The sequence below is a fragment of the Callorhinus ursinus genome, unplaced genomic scaffold, assembly GCF_003265705.2.
Source record: "Callorhinus ursinus isolate GAN/ISIS: 27379988/994484 unplaced genomic scaffold, GSC_fseal_2.0 scaffold12, whole genome shotgun sequence".
NCBI classification, from domain to species: domain Eukaryota; kingdom Metazoa; phylum Chordata; class Mammalia; order Carnivora; family Otariidae; genus Callorhinus; species Callorhinus ursinus.
Genome location: NW_027397074.1, coordinates 19,974,404 through 20,000,720, shown reverse-complemented (window position 1 = coordinate 20,000,720; position 26,317 = coordinate 19,974,404). Strand labels below are relative to the sequence as shown.

The 26,317-nt window shown below is 44.1% G+C and overlaps 2 protein-coding genes across 7 annotated transcripts in view; one reads left to right on the top strand and one right to left on the bottom strand.

The window, feature by feature from the left end:
• GATAD1 (GATA zinc finger domain containing 1) overlaps positions 1-9,110 on the bottom strand; it is an 11,047-nt gene extending 1,937 nt beyond the window's left edge. The window contains exons 1-4 of one of the 2 annotated variants that reach the window (XM_025872868.2): positions 8,667-9,109; positions 7,752-7,877; positions 6,093-6,152; positions 1,225-1,408 (exon numbers count right to left, since the gene is read on the bottom strand). In XM_025872868.2, the coding sequence (XP_025728653.1) occupies positions 1,225-1,408; positions 6,093-6,152; positions 7,752-7,877; positions 8,667-8,918 (622 nt within the window). In that variant the 5' untranslated portion in view covers positions 8,919-9,109. Of the gene's footprint in view, positions 1-1,224; positions 1,409-6,092; positions 6,153-7,751; positions 7,878-8,666 lie in introns of both variants that reach the window. The other variant, XM_073898818.1, reaches the window with a different exon arrangement.
• A 4,254-nt stretch (positions 9,111-13,364) lies between these two features.
• LOC112824888 (protein lifeguard 1-like) overlaps positions 13,365-26,317 on the top strand; it is a 34,787-nt gene continuing 21,834 nt past the window's right edge. For 3 of the 5 annotated variants that reach the window (XM_025872865.2, XM_025872864.2, XM_073898816.1), the window contains exons 1-6: positions 13,368-13,605; positions 14,040-14,171; positions 18,147-18,415; positions 22,684-22,762; positions 23,476-23,529; positions 24,187-24,277. In XM_025872865.2, coding sequence (XP_025728650.1) covers positions 13,508-13,605; positions 14,040-14,171; positions 18,147-18,415; positions 22,684-22,762; positions 23,476-23,529; positions 24,187-24,277 — 723 coding nt within the window. In that variant the 5' untranslated portion in view covers positions 13,368-13,507. Of the gene's footprint in view, positions 13,606-13,812; positions 13,901-14,039; positions 14,172-18,146; positions 18,416-22,683; positions 22,763-23,475; positions 23,530-24,186; positions 24,278-26,317 lie in introns of those variants that run through there. The other 2 variants (XM_073898817.1, XM_025872866.2) reach the window with 2 other exon arrangements.

Sequence of the window (26,317 nt, the reverse complement as noted above, 5' to 3'; positions counted from 1 at the left end):
GAGGAGGAGGAGGAGGAGGAGGAGGAGGAGGAGGAGGAGGAGGAGGGAGAGGAGCCTCAGGAGAGATTGTTCACATCGCCGCCTCTGCCGGGAATCCCGTCCTACAGTCACGTAGGTAAAAACCCACTCTTCTATGCACCTACAGGCGGAAGACTAAAGCTGATCATGTATCAAATTTCACACAGAGGTGACAAGAGCAACAGTATGTTACCTGCCCCTGAGTTCCCTCCGGAAAAAACAAAACAAAACAAAACTTTTGTATGCAAAAGTAACGCCTGCTCATTGCAGAAAGGTTGAAAATATGGGGTGACTTCCAAACTCTGAGCACTTTTAAAATTGTATGACTCAGCAACTTCTTCCTGTGAGTCTACATCAAGAAACATTCATACCACTTCTGTAGCCTTGAAATGAGTAAGAGCACACTGGCCGCCATTTCAACTATACATGACGATATGTTATAAAAGGTCTAGGATGAGGTGTGTGACATGTAGAGGGACACATAGTGAAAATTTGTCAGATTCTAGAAATAATGGGGACAGTTCCTTTTAAAATTATTTTTAACTAGATTATTATAAGTAAATATGCCTAAATAAGCCTAATGCCTGATCAATACGTTCTTTTAATATAGAGTTTAACCCTGGGTCCCTCAGAAAAATCTTATCCACATCACTTTTTAGTACGTATATACTGCCCTAACTCAAAATAACTGAAAGCCCTCAAACCCCAACTGTATAAAATGTCTTTCATATTTTCTATAAAGCTCTTTACTATTTAATATTTAATGATGCTTATGTCTCTTTGTTATGGACTGAATTATATTCCCCCCGCTCTATATGTTGAGGCCCTAAGCCTCAATGTGATGGTATTTACAGATAGGGCCTTTAGGGAGGTAATTCAGGTCATAGGCTGGAGCCCTAATTTGATAGGACTGATGTTCTTCTAGGGAGAGGAAGAGACACTAGGAGTGTGCACACACAGAGCAAAGGCCACGTGAGGACTCAGCAAGAAGGTGGCTGCCTACAAGCCAGGAAGAGCACTCTCATCAGAAAGTGACCCTGACAGCACCTTGATCTTCAACTTCCCGCCTCCAGAACTATGAGAAAATAGGTTTTGTGTTTATGCCACTCAGCCCGTGGTATTTTGTTACGACAGCCCGAGCAGACCTTTTATGTAATAGCGGAGAATTACCTGAGTTCAAGAACCTGCACCACTTGTCAAACTCACCGATGATGTAGGATGCAGGATCAAACTGGTCCCTGGGGCTCGAGAGGGTGGGAATGAGCCACGTCAGGGCAGCGCTTTTCTCACAATACTGGTCCTGGATGAAGCCCCTGATCTGAGCATAGTAGGGCTTTCCATCTTGTTCATCAATCACAGAAACAACATCTCCTATTTGGTAATATACTCCCTGGGGGAAATAGAAGACAATCCCATATTTGAAATAAAAACAGAAAAAAGCACCCCGGCTATGAACTGAAACCTCCCTAACACGAAATAAACAGTTTGCAAAGTGCTCAGTAAAACACCTTTAAGATGGTCCAATGCATCAATGTTTATATGGTTGTGTTATCTGCCCCTGAGAAAAGAAAATTCTTTTCTTTTTTTTTTTAGAGAGAGAGAAAGCTCAAGTGGGGGTGGAGGGACAAAGAGAGAGGGAGAATCTTTTTTTTTTTCTTAAGATTTATTTATTCTATTTATTTTTAAAGATTTTATTTATTTGACAGAGAGAGATAGCAAAAGAGGGAATACAAGCAGGGGGAGTGGGAGAGGGAGAAGCAGGCTTCCCTGCTAAGCAGGGAAGCCTGCTGCGGGGCTCGATCCCAGGACCCCGGGATCATGACCTGAGCCGAAGACAGACGCTTAACGGCTGAGCCACCCAGGTGCACAGTGAGATTTATTTATTTGAGAGAGAGAGAAAGATAGCGTGTGTGCTCTCGTGTGGACTGGGAGGGGCAGAAGGAGAGGGAGAAAGGGTCTTAACCAGACTCCATGCTGAGCACAGAGCCGATGTGGGGCTCAATCTCATGCCCCTGAGAACAGGACTTGAGCCGAAAGAAATCAAGTTAGATGCCTAACCAACTGCACCACCCAGGTGCCCCTTTTTGTTTTTTGTTTTTTTTTTTGGGAGACAGAGAATCTTAAATAGGCTCCACACTGAGTGGGGCTTAATCTCACTACCCCGAGATCATGACCTGAGCTGAGATCAAGAGTGGAATGCTCAACAGACTGAGGCACCCAGGTGCCCCTGATGCCAATTCTAAAGTTGTTCACTCTTGAATAAAAATTATACACACCCCCAAAAATGTGCATCTGGAGAAAACATTTGTTTATAAAAACACTTTGATTTCGTATCAGAACAATGTTATCCCTACAGCCATTAAGCTGTAGAAAGGGGAAGTGACTTTGCTGAAGGCTACTGAAGGCAGAGAATGCAGCTGGGGCTCCTTCACCAGCTCAGGGGTCCGTCTCTGTCCTGTATTGAAAAGCAGTGCTTACCCGAGGAGAATACGCTCTACACTCCTCCCTCCTCGGCCACCCATAAAGAAAATGGACATCACACATTCCAACCCAAAGAAATGAGAGAAACTCTTCTGATCATAACCAGTCTTCAGGATGGGTCCCATGCCATTCACTCTGCTATCCTCCCACAAGACAATTACCTGCGTTTCCAGCATTCACGGCTTCAGGTCTTATCCCTGCTCCACTTCGGAGCCAACTAACTCATCTGTCACGTCCGTGTCGAGCCCTCCCTATGACTCTGCCTCTGCCATCTGTTGCATGTCTCCTTCCCTAGGTCTTCAAAAGGAAATAATTTCTCCCCTAAGCATCCATAATGGCTGATCCAAATCTTTATGGTACTCAGCACTCCCTTAGGTGGGTGTGGTTCCTAGCCAGTGAAAGTGTCCTTGACTTGCAGGAACCAAGTGCGATTTATCACTGCTTCCCTCAAAACAGGGCCTTGGCAGCAGGTAAAGTGCTGGGGTGTGTCCTCAACCATAAAAATAATTCTGAAGAAATACTTCCAGTGAGTGGGCTGTGACAGGAGCTTTTCCTGGTGGACCCTTCATCCATGGGTCTAAGGGCTACAGTTGCATCTGCATCACTACGGACCAGTAGAGTCAATGCGGACCACAATCTGCTACTGGCTAGTTCATATCCATCCTCAGCTGGTCCTCAGAGCCACTACTCAACGTTCTAAGTTATTTGTCATATAAATTCTTTGCACTTACGGTTTGCTTTGTCTACACGTAGCATCATTATTCCCAAATTATAAATGATTAATTCATTTTTTTGTACAAAGAATAGGGCCTTGCTTATCATAGACACTCAAATATATGCTAAATGAATATTAACTCAAAATATATAATAGTGTGAAAATAGAACTGCAAGGCAAAGACAATGTCCTACTGAAAGATTCCAGGGGCACCTGGGTGGCTCAGCTGGTTGAGTGTTGGGACTCTTCTTTCCACTCAGATCATGATTGTGATCATGGTTGTGAGATCAAGCCCCACGTCAGGCTCTGCCCTCAGTGGGGAGTCCACTTGAGATTCTCTCTCTCTCCCTCTGCCCCTCCCCCTGCTTGCTCTCATGCTCTCTCTCTTGCTCTCTCAAATAAATGTATAAATCTTAAAAAAAAAAAAAAAGATGCCAACGGTGAGCAGTACCTGGCACGTGGTTAAGTGATTATTAGCACGTGTTGTGTTGTGCATGTATATACAGAAAGCGCTAACCATGACTAAGGCACTTAATCTAAGGAGTTCCTTCATTTGCAGGGAGGTTTCAGGGCTGCTGGCAGAAAAGAAAGGTCAACTCAATATACTAAAGAACACTGGATTAGGAGTAAGCAGAGCTGTTCATGGGGCTCTTCTGCCACAAGGAGGCCATTCAACCCTTTGGGGTCTTGGGTGCCCACACTCCTGGCCGTCAGACCCAGTGGCTCCCACTCAGCTCCCTCTCGCATGCCTGATCTGGGCTCTAGTTCAGCAGATGGCAATGACCTCTTAAGTCCTCCCGCCCCGGTGCTGCGTGCAGCGGCAGCGGCAGCCTCTGCAATCCTGGGTATCGGCAACATACCTGAGTATTTTGTTGCACTTTGTCCTTATTGTCTAACAAACAGGGGTGGCAGACAGCAATAAGAAATATGGTATTTGTGGGGTGACTGGGTGGCTCAGTCTGTTAAGCAGTTAAGCGTCTGACTTCGGCTCAGGTAGTGATCTTGGGGTCTTGGGATAGAGCCCTCCATCGGGCTCCCCGCTGTGTGCCTGTGCACGCACACACTCTCTCTTTCTCAAATAAAGAAATAAAATCTTTCTTTTTTAAAGATTTTATCTATTTGACATAAAGAGACACAGCGAGAGGGAACACAAGCAGGGGGAGTGGCAGAGGGAGAAGCAGGCCCCCCGCTGAGCAGGGAGCCCGACGCGGGGCTCGATCCCAGGACCCAGGGATCATGACCTGAGCCGAAGGCAGACGCTTAACGGCTGAGCCACCCAGGTGCCCCAATAAATAAAATCTTAAAAAAAAAAAATATGATACTTGTAATAACAGGTCCCACACCTGTTCAAAGGCCTTTCGCCTTTTGGTTGAGACATGCCTGGAAATCATTAGTACATTAAATCCTTAGCCAAACCAGTTGCTTCTTTTTTTTTTAAAGTTTATTTATTTAAGCAATCTCTACACCCAACATGGACTTGAACTCGCAACGCCAATGTCAAGAGCTGCATGCTCTACTGACTGAGCCAACCAGGTGCCTCCCAACCAGTTGCTTCCAGACTTAAATCTGTAAACTGCGTGTTCGGCTGTGAGAGTGATACACACATCTGAAAACACGATGGTGCCAATTTCTACTATCCATTGAGCGCTTACTCTGCTGAGTGTTTAACAGACATGAGCTCGCCTGAACCACTGAGGTGGCTGCTATTTACAATCCCTATCTTCTAGCAGAGGAAACAAAAGAGAGCTTGGTCTCGGCCCAATCACACAGTCATTTGCCGGTGGGGCCAGGAGCTGAGCTCCGCCATCACACTGCCTCACTCCATGACCTGCTGGCTATAGAATCTCTGACAAGATCAAGCAGTTCTCTGTGCTTCACTGTCCTCATCCATAAAATGGGGATAACAGTAGCACTTCATGGAGTGGACTGAGTGAAGTAAAGCCTGTGTCGTGCTCACCTCAGGGCCTGATGCACAACAAGCGCATACTAAATTTAGCTACTTTATTTATTACTAACATGCGTGAAATGCTGGAAATACAGGAGTGGTGTTTGCCTGTGTACAGGCTGTTTTAGACTACACAGATTCTGGGCTAACAACAACAAAAAAGGTACACACAGAGTATCATACTTGAGTTTTTCAGTGTTTGGTCCACTTGGGTCAGGTATGAAGCACTAACTTGTGCCACTGCCCCCCAAAAGATAGTTCAGCCCCCAAGACATCAACAGCATGTAATGGCTGCCGCCTGTGACAGGCCCGCCAGGCTTTGGAGGCTGTTTCTGTGTTGCAACTGCTTCCCTAAGGCTTCTGGTTCAAAAATAACGATATATCATGTCTCCCATCGAAGAAGCAGGTGTCTGTGGGCTTTGGCTCTAGGAAAATGGACTTCCTCACTCTTTTATCAAAACATTTTGGACACTCTCTCACCATCTACTTCTAGTAGATGTTAATCCCCGCCACTGCCCTTATTGCCCTCACTTCTGCTTAAAGGCATTTTAGAATCTCTGTGCCTCCTCTACCCACTAGGTATCAGGTCTACACTCCGTCTACTCATCCAAGTCCCCACTCTGTGCTCCTCCCACAGTGACTGGCAGGGTGACTAGGGTGGCTCACTCTTTCAGGATGCCACACTATACCTTAGAATTTTAAGACACTTAAAATACTTAAAAATACCATGTTTCAATAAGCAACTACCCCTCCTACCTCAGCTCTGGATGAAATGTTTTATACCAGCCACCTACGGGGAAAACTAGCTTAGAGAAGAACAAAAAGCAATCACACATTATATAGAGGGGCAGAGGCCTTTGGACTAACCCAACATTTGGCAGTGTATCTTATGACAGGCCCAAACCTGCCCTTAGGAACCCTACAGATGCTTACCTTGTAGAAGATTGATTCTGCAGTGATTATAGTGGAAACGGACTCAGGAGCTTTGATGGGCTAGGGGGAAAAAAAAAGTAAAAATATTAGCACATTCCGAGTGTGTATGTGTGTGTAGCGTATACAGTCATTTTTCCAGTCATCTACAAGAGTTCTGTAACTTAAGAAACACTAAATCTGTTGCTGGTTGACCAGAAGCACAATAAAAAGATAAACGATTTTCTGAATGTTGTGGCAAAGCACAGCCTGAGTATTTCTGTGGCTATTTCTGCTACCATCAGCTTACCAACTGCTGAGAACTAACGCACAAGCTGCTGAGATCTACCCCAACCGCTCTCGGAGCTTTATTACATATAACATTCCGGTTATAAACAACATCCTGGCTCTGAAGGCCTGCGCATGACAAAAAAAGGAAGTAATAAAAAAAATGTGTAGGTGAACACAATGTGAAAACGTGTCTCCTTGAAGGCATTTTCCATCTCAACTTAACTATGGAACTAAGCTGGGATACTTGTCATCAGAAGTAATTTTCTAGCAAGGCTGAACTAAGGTTATAGAAACTTCCTTGGAGTGCTTAGGCATTTGCCACCACCCAGCCATTACTGCAATCCCTTCTTAAGCTGTAATACACGCTTATATGCCACAACACAAAAACCAGGCCTCCCCACATGTGTCTTGGTACCATCCTTGAAGAGAAGGGTTGCTAAAGAAATAGATACTGAAATAACTGCAGAGCATATTCTACCACACAGAAGAGGAAAACATGTGTGTAAATGATACAACTATAATCACATGCACATTTACTTAACGTGCTTTGTCAACAGGTGCCTCATTTTAAGAAAACTAAATTATAAAAGTCTTAAATCAATTAGGCAACTATTCTGAATAAGAATCTGCAGGCGGCACAAGAATTTACTACAGGGCCCCTCAGTGTTTCACAAATGAATACACCCAATTTCAGAAATGCCCAGTAAAGGAAGCATTCTTGTTCTAAAAGGAAAGAACACCATACTGAGGTTTAAAAAAGTAGTCTACAACGCACTGTCCACTGTGGATGGCCATTTTCCCCTTGTGTTTACAAAAATACTGAGAATTTACTGCAACAAAAGGTTCTTTCAACTACCCCCAGCACAAGTCTTTCAACCATCTAGTTTCTTACAGCAGAAGGCTTAGCAAAATTTTTGATTCACAATCATCAAACTGATCATCATGTCAGCAAGATACTTTTTCTGGGGCTGTAATAACAAACAAATATGGAAAGGAATGAGTTCCAGTATTATTTACTTAGATCTTTAAAGAATAAAAAAAAAATTTTCCCCCTAATATATCTGGCCATATCAAGAACCATAATCCCACCTCCTCCTTGCATAGAGGGCCCAGTCAAATGCATTCAAGGTTTATGTTTCTTTTAGACTCATATTTTATATTTCCCACTGGAAAAAATCAAAAGCTAAAAAAAGAAAAAAAGGATATTATTAACTATAAACAGCAAGCCTCCTGCAACAGAGCTCACTTCCTTTTAAGAAGTGCGGACCAGTCCCCAGAATACTGCAGAAAGGCTCGGAAGAGCAAAGTTCAGATGAGAAATGAAGGCACTGACAGGACACACTACACACACAATGCCATTACTGTAAAAGACACTGTCCACAATCATCTTACATTTTTTAATTTAAAAATATGTCTTCTCCCTTTTCCTTTAGTGGAAACTTTCTTTTCAGCAGCTGGAGCAGATTTGTATTTAGTGTTTCTGAGCCGAGCAGACCTCCTGTGAATTTCCTGCTTACTCTGTTACATAAACAATTAAAGAACAAAAAAGATAAAGAAATAAAATTGTAGAAAGATTGCTGTCCCGATACAACCATCTTACAAGGACTTCAGAATATGCACTTTATGCTGACTTTTAAAAAATTAAGTAAGAATGTGGCTTTTCTTTTTACCCTGGGTAATCACAGGAACTGGGCTAATTAAGACAGGGAGGGCCCTAGACAAGCATCTCTAGAGCCTCCAAAAAGGTGTGAAGTACTTACAATAGGGCATTGGGGTAGGTGTAGGAGTAAGTCTCGGCCAAGGCAAGAACTATTCGTTTGTTGTGTTTATAGTGGAGAACATCCCTTAACAACTCAACTCTCCAACCCCGGGGAGCAGGCTGGGTGTGGCACTTCCCTACAATGGAATACTTACGCTGCCATTTAAAGCAATGACATAATCTTACTTTATAACATAATAATAAAATAACCTTTAACAGGGAAAGTAGGTCCAGTAGCATGACCCCGTTTACGTGCGTGTACTGAGATGTCTGGATACTACCGCAAATGTTACTACAATGAGGGGGATTTCTGAAGGGTTTTAAATTGTCTCGCTTCTTTACACTTTCAATTTCTCACAATACCAAAGGTGCTTAGAATGGGCCAAGCCAGTGAAGATCTCATCGTGGGGCGGGAGCGGGCGGCCCTCTCTAGCACGGTCACCGCGATCCGGGAAGGCCCACGCGCGCGCTCCCTCCCCGCCCCGCCGGCCTCCGCCCACCCCACGCCCGGTCGGCCTCCGCGGGCGGGAGGCGCCGGAGGAGCTCACCTGCTTGCCGCCCCCGCCCCCGTTGCTCTGCGGAGGGGCGGCCGAGGTGCTGGCGAAGGTCGCCGCGCCGAAGCCGCCACCGCCGCTGCTGCCCCCCGTCCCGCCAGCCGCCCCGGAGCCGGCGCCCCCGCCGCCCGCGCCGCCCCGGCCCGTGCAGTGGTGGCAGAGGATCTCGCCCTGCGGGCCCTTCTTCCACATGGAGGACGATGTGGTCTTGCAGACGCTGCAGGTGGGCTTCAGGCCCAGTGGCATCGTGGCGGGCTCGGGCGGCCCCCGCGGGCGCAGCGACACGGGAATGGCGACCGCCGGCCCGGGCCGCCCGCTGGTCGGCCCGCCACTCCCAGCGACAGGAAGAGCGGCGCGGGCGCCGAGCTGTCCACGCAGGGACCCGAGGGAGGCCGCTGCCCCCTGGAGGCAGGAAGGCGGTTCCACCCGCTCTGCGACCGGAACCAGCCCCGGGCGGCCCACAGCGCCGGGAGGCGGGCTCGGGGGCGGGACCTGGCCTGGAAAACTTCCGGCGATGGGTGGGGCCTGCGCCGCGCTGGCTCCACCCCCCGCGGCCGGAAGTGCCCCACCCGGGACTTCTGGAAGTGGACTGTAGTTTGGATCTCGATCGCCTTCTGGGGAAAGATTTTGGCAAACTTTTTGGCTTTAGGCCTGGGATTGGCAGGTAGAATGCAGAACACCAAATTAAATTTGAATTTCAGACAAGGAACGAATAATATTTTGATATGCGTGTATCCCGTGCAGTGTTCTTTGTTTATCTGAAATTCGGATTTAACTAGGTGTGCTGTATTTTTATTTGCTAATCTGACACTCAGGCTGAGAACGCCTTTACAGTACTAAAAATTATAATTTAGAACCCCAAATACTTTTATTTATATGGGTTGTATCCATGGACATTTATGCATTAGGAGGGGAAACACATTGTAAAGCCTACAATGTCAATCACACGTTCCTAAACCGTCGGGTGATGATGTTATCACGGGTCCGGTAGCCTCTGGTCAGCACGCCAGTGAGCATGAGAGTGGGAAGGCAAACGACTGGTTTGGCCTAGACAAGAGCATTATGACAAGACAGTTCCCCTCTTATTAATGTCGCTAATCAGAACAGGCCTCACCATGGAAAAGGGTCTCTTGCTTTTCAGCCTCACTTCATAGTGTAGTGGTAGCGTACCTGTTTTCAGGATCCTGGGTTTTCTGGACTTGATATACCTGGAGACAGCTCAATGAATATGCTGGTGGCATGGCCCAGGGAAAGAGAGAAAACTTGTATTGAACGCCCACGTTGTCACAAAATCTCACTTAGTGCTCATGACCACCCTGAAAGGAGTTACTATCCCTGTCTTAGTGTTAACTGATGATTAACTGAGGGACCATGATTTGGACCAGTGGCCGACACAACCTCTGCTCTGACACCACATCCGAATGCCCTCAAAGAGCCCTGGGGCCTGTGCTGTGGCTCAGGCATTCTTGCTCTGAGTCTAGGTTTCCCCAATAGTAGAACAAAATATTAACTACTTTCCAGGACCTTTATGGGGATTAAGACCAACTGTAAAAGTGGTTGAGGAAAATAGATAAGGACTGTCGTCTCATTTTAGAACCATGCACTCTGTGAAGGGCATCTAGGTGGTAAATTTCATGCCCCCTAATGCATGTCTCCATCTCCCAGTGTATACTGCTCTTTGCACTTCATCCACAAATTACCCCCTCTCATTCACTGAGAACCTTGACCCATGGCTCACCAGCTTCCTCTCCATCATAGGACACCATCCTGGGTTGGGTCAACATCCACATGTATGAACACCCAACACCCTGTTTCCTCCATTCTTCCTCGGCCCCCATCTCCATCTCCTGTTTTTGTCAGCTCCTGCAGCTTCTGGTCACACCCTCCACCCTTCTGAGATCATCAGGAAGAAGGCCACTTTTACCCCTTTTATCACAAAGTAACTCCAACCACCAAATCAAGAAATAGAACATTACTACCACAAAACCCCATACTTGCCCCTTACCACTATACCTGACTTCTGACACCATAGATTTTGTCGATTCCCTTTGTCAGGTTAAGAAATTTCCCTTCGATTTCTGTTTTCATCACAAATGTGTTGTACACATTTGGATGGAGGAGGGAGGAGGAGGAGGGAGGGAGGAGGAGGAGGGAGGTTTTATCAAACGGTTTTCTCTATGAGATGATCATAATACTTATCTGTTAATGTGTTCATTACGTGGATATACTTCTGAATGTTAAATTAACATTGCAACTCCTGGAATGAACCCAACTTGGCCGTGATTTACTATCCTTTTCCCATATTGCTGGATTTGGTTTACTAATATTTTTCAGATTTTTGCATCTGTGTTCATGAGTAAGATGGGCTTATAATTTTCCTTTCTTGTAATATCTTTGGCAAGTTTTTCGTCAAGATTATGTTGGCCATAGCAGGAGGAGAAGAATGAAGGGGAGTAAATCGGAGGGGGAGACGAACCATGAGAGACGATGGACTCTGAAAAACAAACTGAGGGTTCTAGAGGGGAGGGGGTGGGGGGATGGGTTAGCCTGGTGATGGGCATTAAAGAGGGCACGTTCTGCGTGGAGCACTGGGTGTTATGCACAAACAATGAATCATGGAACACTGCATCAAAAACTAATGATGTAATGTGTGGTGATTAACATAACAATAAAAATTATTTAAAAAAAAAGATTATGTTGGCCAAAGTAAAGACTTTGGATTACATGCTCAGTGACACAGGAAACTATCTGAGGCTCTTCTATGTGCTGAAATGAAAAGATAAAGGAAAGAAAGCAATTTACAGAACAATGTATAAAATACGATCACTTTATGGAAATATAAAAGCTGTATGTGTGTGAAGAATATTTGTTTTAGTCCTTTAGACAGAAAACTGTTGTCAATTGATTGTAACAGACTCGGTGAGGAAGACTTTCACTTTTCATTTTGTATTGTTTGAATTTTTTTCACAACATCATGTGTTCCTTTTATTTAAAAAAAAAGAAAGAAAGAAAATATCAAATGGGAAAAGGGAAACACCGGTAGGTTTTCAGCCTTAGAAATCCTCTCCCAGCTGGTGAGAGCAGTGTATGGTGGCTCGGGTCTCGTTCAAGGACTGGCACCCGGACCTCCACATGTAGCTCGGGTCATTGTCTGTAAGGTGAGGATGGTATTGCCCACCTCAGGGCTGTGTGAAGATTTGGTCTGTTCTCAAACTTGGCTCATAGTTTTAAGTCAGTAAGTGGGGCTTCTCTAAGCAAAGCCACAAGTCCTGTGCAGACCACACTAGGGTGTAACAGAGTGGTGTGCCATGGGGACAGACAGGGCTGCCAGGCAGAGAAGGTGATGGGGCCAGGGGAGGAGGGGCAAGTCAGGAGGTGAGGGAAATGGATGCGAGGAGAGAACTCAGGAAGGCAACTCAATGAAGTCTGTGACCCCATCCCCTGCTCCCTCGCTGGGGCCTCAGGAAGAGCATGAGCCACAACTGGCCAGGCTGGGCTCCCTGGTCCCCAGGTGCCAGGGAGAGATCTCAGACTGAAACAAAGACAGAGAGAGAGACCAGCCTGGACGCAGGGGAAGGGTTCAACTGCACAGAGACAAACACAATCTGTGCCTGTGGGGATACCTGAGAAAATTCTAGTGTGTGTGTGTGTGTGTGTGTGTGTGTGTGTGTGTGTGATAGAGAGAGCAAGTGTGTGCCGTGAAGACAGGAGTAAATACCTCCTAGGGTCTTCAAATTAACACCAAGGGAAAGGAAAAAGCTGAATTCCCCAGGGGATTATCAGTGCTGCCAAGCAGGCTAATTTGCATGATTTAGGTGTTGCATGGTTCATTAATCAAAACTCTTAAAATTAAAAAAAAGGGAGAGCAGATGCATAAAACATATCACAGCCTGGTTTCAAAGAGAGTACTATTCATCCCATTTTGTGTCCCAGTGGATATGAGCCGTGTGGGACTCCTTGAGCACTCATGCCCTTGTGCTGTGCAGCTCCGGGGCAGAGCCTTGTGTCTCCGCTTACTTAGCAGGCCGACCAGGACGACAAGAGCACGCGCCTCACCGGGTGGAGGTGAGGAGTCGGTGAGTTAGTGCGGGTGAGGCTGTAGACAACGTCTACATTCGGTAAGTGCCTGATTGATGTTGATTCTGAGGCCAATACGAGAGCAGGAGGAGGAAGCATTTTTTTGATCAGATTAGTCAAGTCACTGGTTAATAACCTCCTGACATGCAACCTTGGGAAAACGTTAATTAACTCAAATTGTCTACTGACAACAAACTAGGGAGAGAGATTGCGGTCGGGACAGAGGGTGAGTGAGACCCATGAAAGTGCCGGCAGGTGCAGGAGAGGGGAGCCCGGGCAGATAAGCTTGCTGACCGTTCCCTTTTTCATCCCCAGGAGGGGCTTCGTGATGTCCATCTCCCTCTGTGCACATACCTTCCGTGTTAGAACCTGATATGATTACCCTGTTGTGCGGGTGTCCCACGGCTCCCAGCCCGGTGCTCAGGGTGTTCCCTTTGCCTGGAATGGGCTCCCTCCCAACACTTCACACCCCACCCTGTCCTCTCCAGAATCGGCTCAGGACACACCTCCATTCTCCGACTCCCCGATGTAGCTTCCTGGCTCTGACTCTTCCCTCCTCGACCTCACGGTGTACCTTTGCACCCACGTCGCCTCCACGGGACAGTGAGCGTGCTGAGAACAGGAAGCTTGCTTTTTTTCCTCTTTGGGTTTCTTCCATGCCCCGCACACAGTAGGCACACACTGATGAGCAGTGTAGTGAGTGGATCAGTCAGCCTGTTCTCAGCAACACTTTGCATTCAGGACAAGTGTCTGCTCCCATGCCTCTCCTTGCTGCCCTCCTACGTGGTCATCTGACTTCTCTCACCCAACAGCCTGAATCAGGCTTCCCTGGCTCCTCACTGGCCTGCCGCCCCGGGTAGGTATCTCCCTATACCACGGTGGGGGGGTCGCGTTATCACCTCGCAGAAAAACCAGTGCCTGCTTTGTCATAAACAAATCTTCCTTATTTGAAATAATTGTGCGGGTCTTCCTCCTGCTTGGGAGAAGGTGATGACGCCAGGTCTTCTGGAAGCCGCAGGACGCCTAGCCCACCCGGTGCTCCAACTGCCACTCCCCCCAACTGTCACTCAGAACTTCCCTCTTAGTCCCAGGGCCTGCCTGCCCTTCGGATGACCGACGGCTCCCGAGCCAGGGAAGCATTCTGAGACCAGGTGAAAGCCTCATTGTATGATTAAGGCACCGGCCAACTGTAGTTTCATGAGGAAAGCTCAGCTGCCGTTGATTTTTGTTTGTTTTTTGTTCCGAGTGCTTTGAAACTCTCTCACGGCCTCTCCCCCTTCTGATTTGCAGGACCGCCCGGGAGGAAACCAACTTGGGTACTCGGCATCTTGCGGGGCTCCTCAGCTGCGTGTCAGGACAGTTCCCCTCAGGAGAGCTCCAGATTTTACCAAAAAGAGAAATATTCCCTTTTCTCTTCAAAATGTAAATATCTTCTTTAATATAAATAAATGCTCATTATAAAAATTCATACAAACTCAGAGTGTGTTCCCCAGCTCTGCAGTGTTAGGGATACCCATGTTAACGGTTTGTCCTCTATCTCTTCAGCCTCTGGAAATGTGTATGTGTGCAGTGTATAAAACATGAGTGTGATCCTACTACGTATTATTCTCTACTCTAGCTTTTTTTATTCAAAAGTGTGTTGGAGTGAACTTCTGACATGAATCCATATATATATATATATATATATATCGAACTTTTCTTTGCCAAAATCAATTTAACCATTCCTTAATGATTGATACTTAGTCTGAAATTTTTTTTGCAGTTACAGTGAATAATGTAATGAGCTTCCTTATATATGTCTCATTGCCTATTTGTGTGGGTATTTTTATGGGGCAAGTTCCTGAAAATGTAATTGTTGGGTGTAAAGTGATGCACATTTTGAATCTGATGCTGCCAAATTACTGACGAAAGAAAGGTTTACACACCTGCCAACTGCTTGAGGTTTTCTCAGGGCTGATTTAGCCCCCTGGCACAGTAGGCACATTGCCTAGGGTCCAACGTACTTTTAAGGGTCATGAAAATATTTCAATTTCTTTTAAAATCAGTAGAAAAAAAGTGAATATAATAATAATGAATAAATAGTGTACAATGAATCCAGTCTGGATTGTTATTTTTTTCATTCCAGTGCAGCCAAAAAATGCACATGTAAATATTTTTTTTATAGAAAGGGGAATATCTGTAGGACCCCCACAAGTCGGAATGTGGCCCTAGGTTATCCATTTCTCTACACCCCTGCAACTCTGAGAATTAGCTTTTTAGTTTTTTTGGGGGAAAAAAGTACACAATTGTTTTTATTGCATGGATATTTGTGAGGTATTATTTCCTAAGTTTATTGAGCAAAGTTCCCTTATGAATTGTCTATTTATATTCTTTTTTCATCTTTCTAAAGAGTTGCTCATCTTTTCCTTTTTAAAAGGTTGTTCTTACAGTAAATATTGCAAGTTTTATTTTCACAAATTTGCATTTCAGAGTTATTGGTATCTTTTGTAATGATATTAAAAGTGCTTTTTGTACACCAAATCTGGCAAGGATTTCCAAGCATTCTTACAAAGGCTTACAAAAATAATCGTTGATATTTTCTTGTAGAGTATCTATGGCTATTATTATTTATGATAATATCTTTAATTCATCTGGAATGCATTTTTGTAAAAGATGTGAAATAGTTATTGAACTTTGTTTTCTAAGCATAACTACTTGTTCCAACACTATGGGACAATAATTTGAAATGCCACCTTTATAAAAATTTTTTTTAAAGATTTATTTGAGACAGAGACAGAGACAGTGAGTGAGTGCGGGGGGTGGGGCAGAGGGAAAGAAAGAGAGAAGCTCAAGCAGACTCTCCTCTGAGCGCAGAGCGTGATGTGGGGCTTGATCTCATGACCCTGAGATCTTGACCTGAGCCGAAGTCAAGAGTCGGACACCTCACCGACTGAGCCACCCAGGCACTTGCCTTTATCAAACTTTAAATTCTCATACACATGGGTCTATTTCTTACATCTCTTCCATCCCATCGGTCCATTTATCTATTGACATGCTACAACCATACTTTTAATCCTGTAGCTTCATGATATTTTGGTTTCTAATAAGGTAAATCAGTACTCCCCAGCTCCCCATAATCCTTCTCTTTCAATTTTCTTCTTGATTATTCTCATATATTTACTCTTTCTGATGAACTTTAGAGTTATGTTTTCAAGTACTGAAAAAAAATCCCAGTGAGGGCGCCTGGGTGGCTCAGTTGGTTAAGCGACTGCCTTCGGCTCAGGTCATGATCCTGGAGTCCCTGGATCGAGTCCCGCATCGGGCTCCCTGCTCGGCGGGGAGTCTGCTTCTCCCTCTGACCCTCCCCCCATCTCATGTGCTTTCTCTCTCATTCTCTCTGTCTCTCAAATAAATAAAAAAAAAAATCTTTAAAAAAAAATCCCAGTGAATTTTGCAAAATTTAGAGGTTAATTTGAGGAGGACATCTTTGTAAAATGGAGTCTGCCTCTCCAAGAGCGTGGTGTTCTGTTCAGACCTTCTTTTTATGCCATTCCCGAGTGGGGTATGGTTTGACCAAGCCCTGGCCCTCTCAGCAATCTTCTGTGGGGAAGCAGGCCAGCAACAGGGGCTTGTCTGAGTCTTCATGTCCCAGTAAAGCTAACGGGGGGGCTTTTCTTTGCCATTTTTGGTTCATTTCGTACTGGTTTTCTAAGAACTGTGCTCTGCTCCAAAGCACTGTGGCAGAGCCACCGTAACCTCTTTACCTGCATTTCTGGTCTCTTTGCTTCTGCGTTTGCTTATTCTGGCCCTTTCTCCACACTGTGCCTAGTGCAGTCTTTTTTTTTTTTTTAAGGTTTTAGTATTTCTTCATGAGAGACAGAGAGAGAGGGAGGGAGAGAGCACAAGCAGGGGGGAGGGGCAGGCAGAGGGAGAAGCAGGCTCCCTGCTCAGCAGGGAGCCCAATGCGGGGGGCGGGGGGGGGGTGGGCTTGATCCCAGGACCTGGTACCATGACCGGAGCCGAAGGCAGATGCTTAACCGCCTGAGCCACGCAGGCGCCCTAGTGCAGTCTTTCTAGTCAGATCCCCTGGTCCCCTGCTGGAGTACCTTCAGTAATTCTCTGTTGTATCAGTTACCTATGGCTGTAACAAATCACTACAGACATAATGCCTTAAAGCAATACAAATCTATTCTCTTATAGTTCTGCAGGTCGGAAGTCCCAAATCGGTCTCCCTGGCCTAAAATCAAAGTGCCAGCATTCGGATTTGGAGGTGCTAGGGGAGAATACATATCCTTGCCTTTTCCAACTTGCAGAGGCCTCCTGCATTCCTTGGCTCACGGCCCCTTCCTCCGTCATCAGAGACAGCAACTCTGTCACTCGGACCTCTGCTCCTATTGTCATCTCTCCTGTGACTCTGGTCCTCCTGCCTCCCTCTTATAAGTATGATCATAAGGATGCTTATGATTCAGTTGGGCCCACCCAGAGAATCCAGGATCCTATTCCCACTTCAGAGTCCTTAGCTTCATCACATCAGCAATGTTCCCTTTGCCATGTGAGGGGCATTCACAAGTCACAGAGATTAGGGTGTGGACATCTTTGGAGGGCCATTCATTCTGCCTACCATGGCCATGGCCTTCAGGATGAATTTGCTTGCTGGTCCCTCACTGACCTGCCCTAACTGGCCCTCTGCCTAACCTCATTCTGCTCTGGAACCTGCCCTCTCTGCTTCTTCCCGTTCTGGTCCAGGCTGACTCTCTGCCTTGGAAAACTTTTCCCCATCTCTTCCTCCTACTCATCTTTCAGCCTTGGCTGAAACTTCCCTTTCTCTGGAAGCTTGTGACAGCCTCTTCTACTTCCTACATTTTCCTCCAGACGTTATGAGGGGCTCTCGTTATCATCTTCCATTGTTCCTGACCCTGCTTAATTTGGCTTTTATATTATTGCTTGTTTATCTTCTCCTCCAAAATATAAGCATTTTGAGGGCAGAGGTGATGAGGGGAGCTCCACACCTGGCACATAAAAGGGAGTTTATGAACTCCTGGTGGATGAATTTATAAACATATTAATTTCATTATAAAGTGCAAGTTACTTTACTCTATAGGCCTCATCTTAAAAGTAGTGGTTCATCACTCACCCAATAAATATTTGTTAAGTACTGGCTTGGTAAGTCCTGAGCTAAGGGAGTTAAAATTAAGAAAACATCGTTTGAGGGGTGCCTGGCTGGTTCAGCGGGTACAGCATGTGACTCCTGATCTAGGGGTTGTGAGTTCAAGCTCCATGTTGGGCATAGAGCCTACTAAAAAACTTAAAAAAATTTTTTAATTAAAAAAAAATAGAAAACTCATTTGAATGTTACAAGGATGCTAAGATTGTAGTGGTATGAGCACAAAGACTTGAATAACAATTCTCCTCCTCCAGGAAAATGGACTTGGAGATCAGTGAACCAATAGACTTTAGTTCTGGAGATCATCACCATCTGGTTCGGAAAGCAGCAGATAGTAACGTCCAGATCAAGTCTGGTCAGTCCTACACAACTTCGCCTTCTGAGCCACAAAAAACTCGCGGGAATCCACATTCAAAGATGAAAGAGCGAGCGGATAGCTATGTGGTACAAATTTCAGATGAGACCACCCCAAATGACAGCAATAATTTAGCCAATCCATTCTCAGATTCATCGGTCCGCAAAGGTGAGCATAATTTTGGAAGAGAAAAGCAAGTGTTCTCTCAAAATGCTTTCCCAGAGTGGATTGTTAGATGCTTTAACTTTGCCTTTAGTTTTTCCCAGTTACACTTTACCATGAAACATGATGTAGGGCTGCTGTAGTAGGTGGTCCCTTAGTTGTCCAGGGTATTCAGAAATTCATAATAAACATATTACGGTAAACAATGTGTGGTTCCCTGAGGAAATATGAATTACCCACTGACTGTAGAATGTTCTTACCTCCCTACAAGGTGATGCCATGATACTGGTTTTAGTTTTAAAGCATATTAATTTAATGCCCCCTAGATATTAATTCTGTATGGGAAATACATTCAGCTGTGAGCAATAGAAAACTAAAAATCTGTGGCTTCAAAAAACGTCTTTTTTCTTTTATGAACTATGCCGTTCAAGGCAAATGCTACCAGTCCCCCGTGACCACTCTGTCATCCTTAGACCCTCTTAGGGCCTGGACAACTTAAAGGTAGACTGTGAGCTTTGAACCCCACTGCTGTCTCCCTGTGGCCTTCACTCCCCATCTTGTGGCTGGAAAGATGCCTTTTGGAGCCCTAGCCTTCCAGGTAGGGAAAGGCAAAGGCAAAAAAAAGGCTAAGCCTAGTCTGCTGCCTCGACAACTCCAAGGGGTGCTATTCATGGACAGATGCCCGAGAGTAAGCCAAATCTGACTTCTTTTCAGAGGCTTTCCTAGAAACCACACCCAAGAATTTCCACTTGCTCCTCATTGACCCTACCAGGATCCCACGGCCACCTCCATCTGTAGCTTTTTTAGTTGGGCCCATTGTCCTCTTTAACCAGGTTGGGGTTGGGTGGTGAGGAAGCCAGGGAGGATGGATGGCACCACATGAGCCACCTCTGCCCCGGTGCCAGTCCTTCAGCACCGGGTGTTGTGCGAGAGGAAGAGTTTTGCATTTAGTCCTTCCAACAACCCTGTAAGTGAAAGCATTGTAGTGTCATTTAACACATGAGGAAATCAGGTTGAAGGCCTCCCCACCACTGTTAGAGTTAGTTGCTTGCGTCTGTCTCTCCTGGAGGGCAGAGGCTGGGCTCTCTCCCACTTTAAAAAAATTAATATGGTATGCAAAAAGATGAAAGTCTTATGGAATCAATGGGTAATGGATGAAAAGCTATGGGACTGGGGGGCTATCATTATTTGAAACAGCTTTATACAATTTACATATCATAAAATTTACCCCTTTTAAGTGTACAATTCAATGATTTTTAGTATATTTACAGAGTTGTGCAACCGTCACCACAAAAAGAAACCCATACCCATTGGGGTCACTCCCCATCCCATCCTCTCCCCTGGCCTCTGACAACCACTAACCTACCTTCTGTCTCTATGAATTGGTGTATTCTGGATATTTCATATCAATGGAACCAAATGATATGTGATCTTTTGCGATTGCCTTCTTTTACTTAGACTTAGCATAATGTTCAAGGTTCACCTGTGTTGTAGTATGTGTCCAAACTTCATTCCTTCTTTATGCTCATATAGTATTCCATCGCCTCATTAGAACCCATTTTGTTTATTTATTCTTCAGTTGACAGACATTTGGGCTATTTCCACTTTTTGGTTATTAGGAATAATGCTGTGATCAATATTCATATTTGAGTTTTTGTGTAGACATACGTCTTCATTTCTTTTGGGTAGTAGATACCTAGGAATTGCTGGGTTATATGACAACTCTGTATTTAACATTCTGAGGAATGTTAAACATAGTGGCTGCACCATTTTACATTCCAACTAGCAATGTAATGAGGGGTTCTGTTTCTACATGTCCTTGCAACACTTGTTATTGTCTGTCTGTCGTCTTATAGCCATTCTAGTGTGAGGTGGTATCTCACTGTAATTTTGATTTGCATTTCCCTAGTGACTAATGATGTTGAGCATCTTTTCACAAACTTATTGGGCATTTGAATATCTTCTTTGAAGAAATATCTATACAAATCCTTTGCCCACTTTTTAAAAAAACAGGAACCATTTTATTATCTTTCATGATTCTGTGGGTTGACTGGATTGAGTTGGGCAGTTTTTGTGCTGGTCTTGACTTGGAGTTCTAATGCAGTTGTAATCAGATGGCAGCTGAGGCTGAGTGGCCATTCTGACTCCTTGACATGGCTCGAAGTTGGTGCTGGTTGTTGGCTCTCTCTTTATGACTTGAGTCTCTCAGCACTTGGGAGTTGGGTCCCAAGAAAAAGTATACCAGATAGACAAGCCCCATTGTGCCAAGAAGTTTGTCAAGCCTTTCCAGGCTTCACACATGCTAATGTCTCACTGGCCAACACAAGTTACGTGGCCAAGCCCAGTGTCAGTTGGAGGGGGGCACTACACAAGCTCTGTCCATTTTTAATTATTTATCTTCCTGTTATTGAATCGTGAGAGTTCTTTGTGTATTCTAGGTATAAGTCCCGTATCAGATACATGGTTTGCAAATATTTTCTCCCAGTCTCTGGGTTTTCTTTCACTTTCTGATGGTGTCATTTGACGCACAGAGCTTTTACTTTTTTTTTTTTTTTTTTTTGAGAGAGAGAGAATGAGAGACAGAGAGCACGAGAGGGAAGAGGGTCAGAGGGAGAAGCAGACTCCCCGCTGAGCAGAGAGCCCGATGCGGGACTCGATCCCGGGACTCCAGGATCACGACCTGAGCCGAAGGCAGTCGCTCAACCAACTGAGCCACCCAGGCGCCCGAGCTTTTACTTTTGATGAAATCCAATTTGTCTGTTTTTTTCTTTCTTTGCTTATGCTTTAGGTGTCATATCTAAAACATTTATTGACTAATTTCTGCTCACAAAGATTTACATCTACGCTTTCTTCCAAGAGCTTTGTTTCTTTTTTTTTAAAAGACTTATTTATTTTAGAAAGAGAGAGTGTGCGAGGTGGGGAGGGAGGGAAGGGCAAAGGGAGAGGGGAAGCAGATTCCCTGCTGAGTGAGGAGCCCTGATGTGGGGCTTGATCTCAAGACCCTGAGATCATGACCTGAGCCGAGACCAAGAGTTGGACACTTAACAGATGAGCCACCCAGGCACCCCAAGAGTTTTGCTTTTTATGCTTACGTTTATGATCCATTTTTAAACTAATAATTAGATTTTGTGTATGACATGAGGAAAGGATCCAAATTCATCCTTTGGTATGTATATGTCCAGTTGTCCCAGCACTTTTTTTTGAAAAGACTATTCTTTCTCCCTTGAATTGTTCTAGCACATTTGTTAAAAATCAGTTGGCCATAAATGTAAGGGATTATTTCTGGACTGTCTATTCTAGTGATGTCTAGTCTAGTCTTATAAGGCTGGGCCACATCTAATATTTATTCCCTCACAGTCTCTGATATATAGTAAATGTGCAATAAATGTTGACTACATGAATATTTTAAGGTAGGCAGCCCTCATTGGGGCACATATGTTCTGGTATTTTGATTAAGATAGCTCAATCCCATTTCTTTGTTGTCACCCTTCCAACGCATCAACACCACCTAGCCAAAGGACACAGTTGACAACCCTGTCAGTCATCTCTAAGCAGAATTTACTTTTTCTTTGAAAATTGAGTCAAAGCTACCAAACAGTTCACTGTCATCATATTCAGCACCATATTCAGAGGGCTCTGGGAAGAGCTGTGCAGGAGGAAGGAAGCAAAAAGAGACACTGACATCCTCTGCACTCAGCTTTGGCATGCCACTGGGACCTCCTTGGTCTTATTTATGATTCCTCATGTTATCCAGTTTCTGCTCAAGTTGAAGGGAAGGGAATTGCTAAAGGGAGGCAGGCTGGTGAGAGAAGTGGTGGGAAGGCTCTGCGGACTCCCAGCAGCCCGCATCTGTCTCTGAGGACTAGCTGCCCTCTCTACCTGCACTCCATTTCATCCACAGGTGGACCCGGACCCCTAATGATGGCCTGAGACATCCAGGGACTTTCAGGTCACTTTTAGTCCTAAGGAGGTTGGGGTGTGCATAATAAGGAATTAAATTCCTGTTTGTCTTTTAGATTTTGGGGCTTCCACGGATAAACCCTCAAATCTCCAGTAAAATACCTGTGACAATCCGAACGGGATACTTTCCACAAGGTCTGCAGAACTGGATCTCTGTTGTTATTCCATCTGCTGAGTCTAAACTAGTGCTCCTTTTCCCCTCCTCAAAAAGTCAGAGGAAATATTCTTTCTGTTAAGTATCAAAAATAGATAATTACATTTCTATTTTTACTTTTGAATATTGTGTCATGAAAATAATGTTTCTGTCTCTTCAGCTTTCATTATCAAAGTGTTCCTGATCCTGTCAGCTCAGCTGGTGGCCACTGGGGCAATTGTCAGCCTGTTTCTTTTCTGGTAAGTCTTTGTTACTGATGTAAATTAAATATTAAGTTGTTCACATTAATTCTTATTGAATCGACTCGACTTAATTCTGATCATTAAACATTATCTGTTTTCTCTTAATCATCCATAGGATATGATATTTCTATAGCTTTGTGGTTCCTGAGGCAACTCTTAGAACAAGTGTTGGTAGATTTCTACAGTTTTGCTTCAACTTCCTAAGCTGAGATCTTTTTGTCTTACTCTTATTTGGGGCACTATTTCATTTTCTATTTCCCCTGAGCTATTTCCACAGATAAAAGTGGATAAATGGAAAAAAGGTGAGATTATGGAGGCTTTGGAGACTTGGAACGCGGTTAAATGCAGAAATTATTTTGGGGCTATGATCCATCACTGCTTAAACTTAGCCTATGAAAATCTCTATTTACAAAACAAATTTATGAGAAGTTGGTATTTTTTTTTGTTTTGTACACCTAGAGACCTCAGTACTTTTTAAAAATAAAAATGTCACCAGGACATGTACATTCATACAAATTTGACTTACATGACTGTCTTTTTATGAGTCTATTTTAAGAAGCAAGGTATAGTTCTAGGTTTCATTATTTCACTCCTCATTTGTCATTGTCAATCATTTAGGATTTACCCCTTTCTCATGAAACTGTTTTATTTCTAAAGTATTACATTAAACAATTTGTTGTTTAAAATTATATTAATTTTTTTTTAATCAGGAAGAGTTTAAAATCTTGGGTGCTCACGAATGCCTGGTTCACCTATGCAATCTTGTAAGTATTCTTGGATTTCATAAAAAGTGATTTTTCTACCAGCTACTGATTGAGTTTCTTTATTAAAAATTAAGTAAAAGTTTAACATTCTGGAAATGACAAAATTATAGAGATGACAAGCAAATTAGTGGTTAGTAGGAGCTAGGGTATGTGTGTGTTTGTGTGTTCCCATAAAGGGATGGCATGAGGGAGATCTTTGTTGATGTTTTAATGATGGGATAGTTTCAAATCTTGATTGTGGTGCTAGTTACACATATCTACACAGACTTGTGTCATGGTTCTATGACATAGCATTATACACACATTGTACCAATGTCAAATTAATGGTGTTGGTGTTATCCTATATATATGTAAGATGTTACCACTGGGGGAAACTGAGTGAAGGATACACGGGAACTCTCTGTCTTTTTGCGACTTCCTGTCAATCTATAATTATTTCAAAAGTAAAATTTAAAAAATTCTATGGATGGCAATGAGCAAAGTTAGTTTTAAAAGCTAAAAAAAAAAGCGAAGGTAATCATCTGCATATATTTTTGTTTACTTTATACTTAGTATCAGATGATAACATAATAACATATCTCTATCTCTATTTATCTACCTATATCATATGATATAATCACCGGAAGCAAATAACACGTGGCTTTAAATTACCCTCAGGCCGGCATTTTTTGTTGTACTGATTGTACTTGCTTGCTGCGGGAAACTCCGCCGCCAGGTGCCTGCGAATTACATTCTCCTGGGATTATTTGTAAGTAGACTTTGTTAGCACTCCTTGCTGCTTGCCTCTGAAATCTATTCCTGTCACATTAGTAATTCCACTCCTTCTATTGTGGAAAATCTTCCTGTGGAATAATACAGATAGTATTTGTGAGATGTTCTCTTGGCTGGATTCTGGTTGTAACGAAGTCATAAACTTACTTATGAGACAGTATCCACACCCCTTTACTGAGAGGATCTGGGGACCCTGGGCAAACTTGCCTTGAAAAGGCCACACAGGGGAGCCCCCTCACAGGCTGCATTTCAGGAACAGCTACCTTGACTGTTTCTGGCCCTCTGCCACAAACCCATTTTGTTATGGAAAGTGGGTTTCACATTTGGTTCACAAACTCGTGGGTGAGAAGTGTAATTTTCCTTATTTTTGTAAGATTTATCTTATTTCTGTTTCAAGTCTCACCGGGAGCAGAAACCCATCTCACCGCAGCTTCTCCCTATTTCCTCACCTTGCATCTCAGTTCAGGAGAGTTGGGGGCTGGGGGACTCCAGGTCCTTGGCTCTCCTCTCCTCACTTATGCGTGGTCTAGTTCCCAGTTCACAGCGCCTCCCGTGGGGCTTCTATTCACAAGGCCTCGCCACGTTGGTCCTTTCTCTGTGAATCAGTGCTGCTCTGGGCCACAGAAAATGTGTGGCTCTTTTTCTTGCCGCCAGTTCCTTTCCCTGCTGCTCACAAGGATTCCAGGATTTCAGCACCCTCCCATTGTGAAGATTTACTTACCAATTGATTAATTCTTCATCTGGTTCCACATCAGATTTGAGAGAGCTTATAAAAATACCCACAGTATAAGAAGATAAGATAAATTGGTGGGGGAATCTGATGAAAGGAAAAAAAATAAGGGTAGGAAAATAAAGCCAGTGGTTAGATTGTATACAAAATGCATAGTCCTACACATGCTGAACAGCCAAAGCAGTTTTGAGAAAGAGGAACAAAACTGGAGGTGTCACAATCCCAGATTTCAAGATCTACTACAGAGCTAGAGTAATCAAAACAGTACGATACTGGCACAAAAACAGACACATAGATCAATGGAACACAATAGAGAGCCCAGAAATAAACCTGCAACTATATGGTCAATCAATCTTTAATAAAGAAAGCAAGAATATACAATGGAAAAAGGACAGTCTCTTCAACAAATGGTGCTGGGAAAACTGGACAGCCACATGCAGAAGAATGAAACCGGACTTTTTTTTTTAAAGATTTTATTTATTTGACTTTGACAGAAAGACACAGCGAGAGAGGGAACACAAGCAGGGGGAGAGGCAGAGGGAGAAGCAGGCTCCCGGCCAAGCAGGGAGCCCAATGCGGGGCTCGATCCCAGGACCCTGGGATCATGACCGGAGCCAAAGGCAGACGCTCAACGACTGAGCTACCCAGGCGCCCCTGGACCACTTTCTTATACCATACACAAAAATAAACTCAAAATGGCTTAAATACCTAAATGTGAGACCTGAAACTATAAAACTCCTAAAAGGAAACATAGGCAGTAAACTCTTGAACATTGGCCTTAGCAACACTTTTTGGATCGTTCTCCTCAGGCAAGGGAAACAAAACCAAAAATAAACATTTGTGACTACATCAAATTAAAAATCTCTTGCACAGGGAACGAACAAAACAGAAAGGTGACCTACTGAATGGGAGAAGATATTTGCAAATGATATATCTGATAAGGAGTTAATATCATATATATGTATATACTATCTGTTCATACAAATGAACACCAAAAAAATCTAATAAAAAACGCACAGAGGACCTGAATAGACATTTTTCCAAAGAAGACATACAAGATGGCCAACAGATGATCTGCTCAACATCACTAGTCATTATGGAAATGCAATGAGATAGCACCTTACACACGTCAGAAATGACTACTATCAGAGAGACAAGATATAACAAGTGTTCATGAGGATGTGGAGAAAAGGGAAGCCTCTTGCACTGTTGATAGGAATATAAATTGGTGCAGCTGCTGTGGAAAATGGGATGGAGTTTCTCCAAAAATTAAAAAATAGAAATACC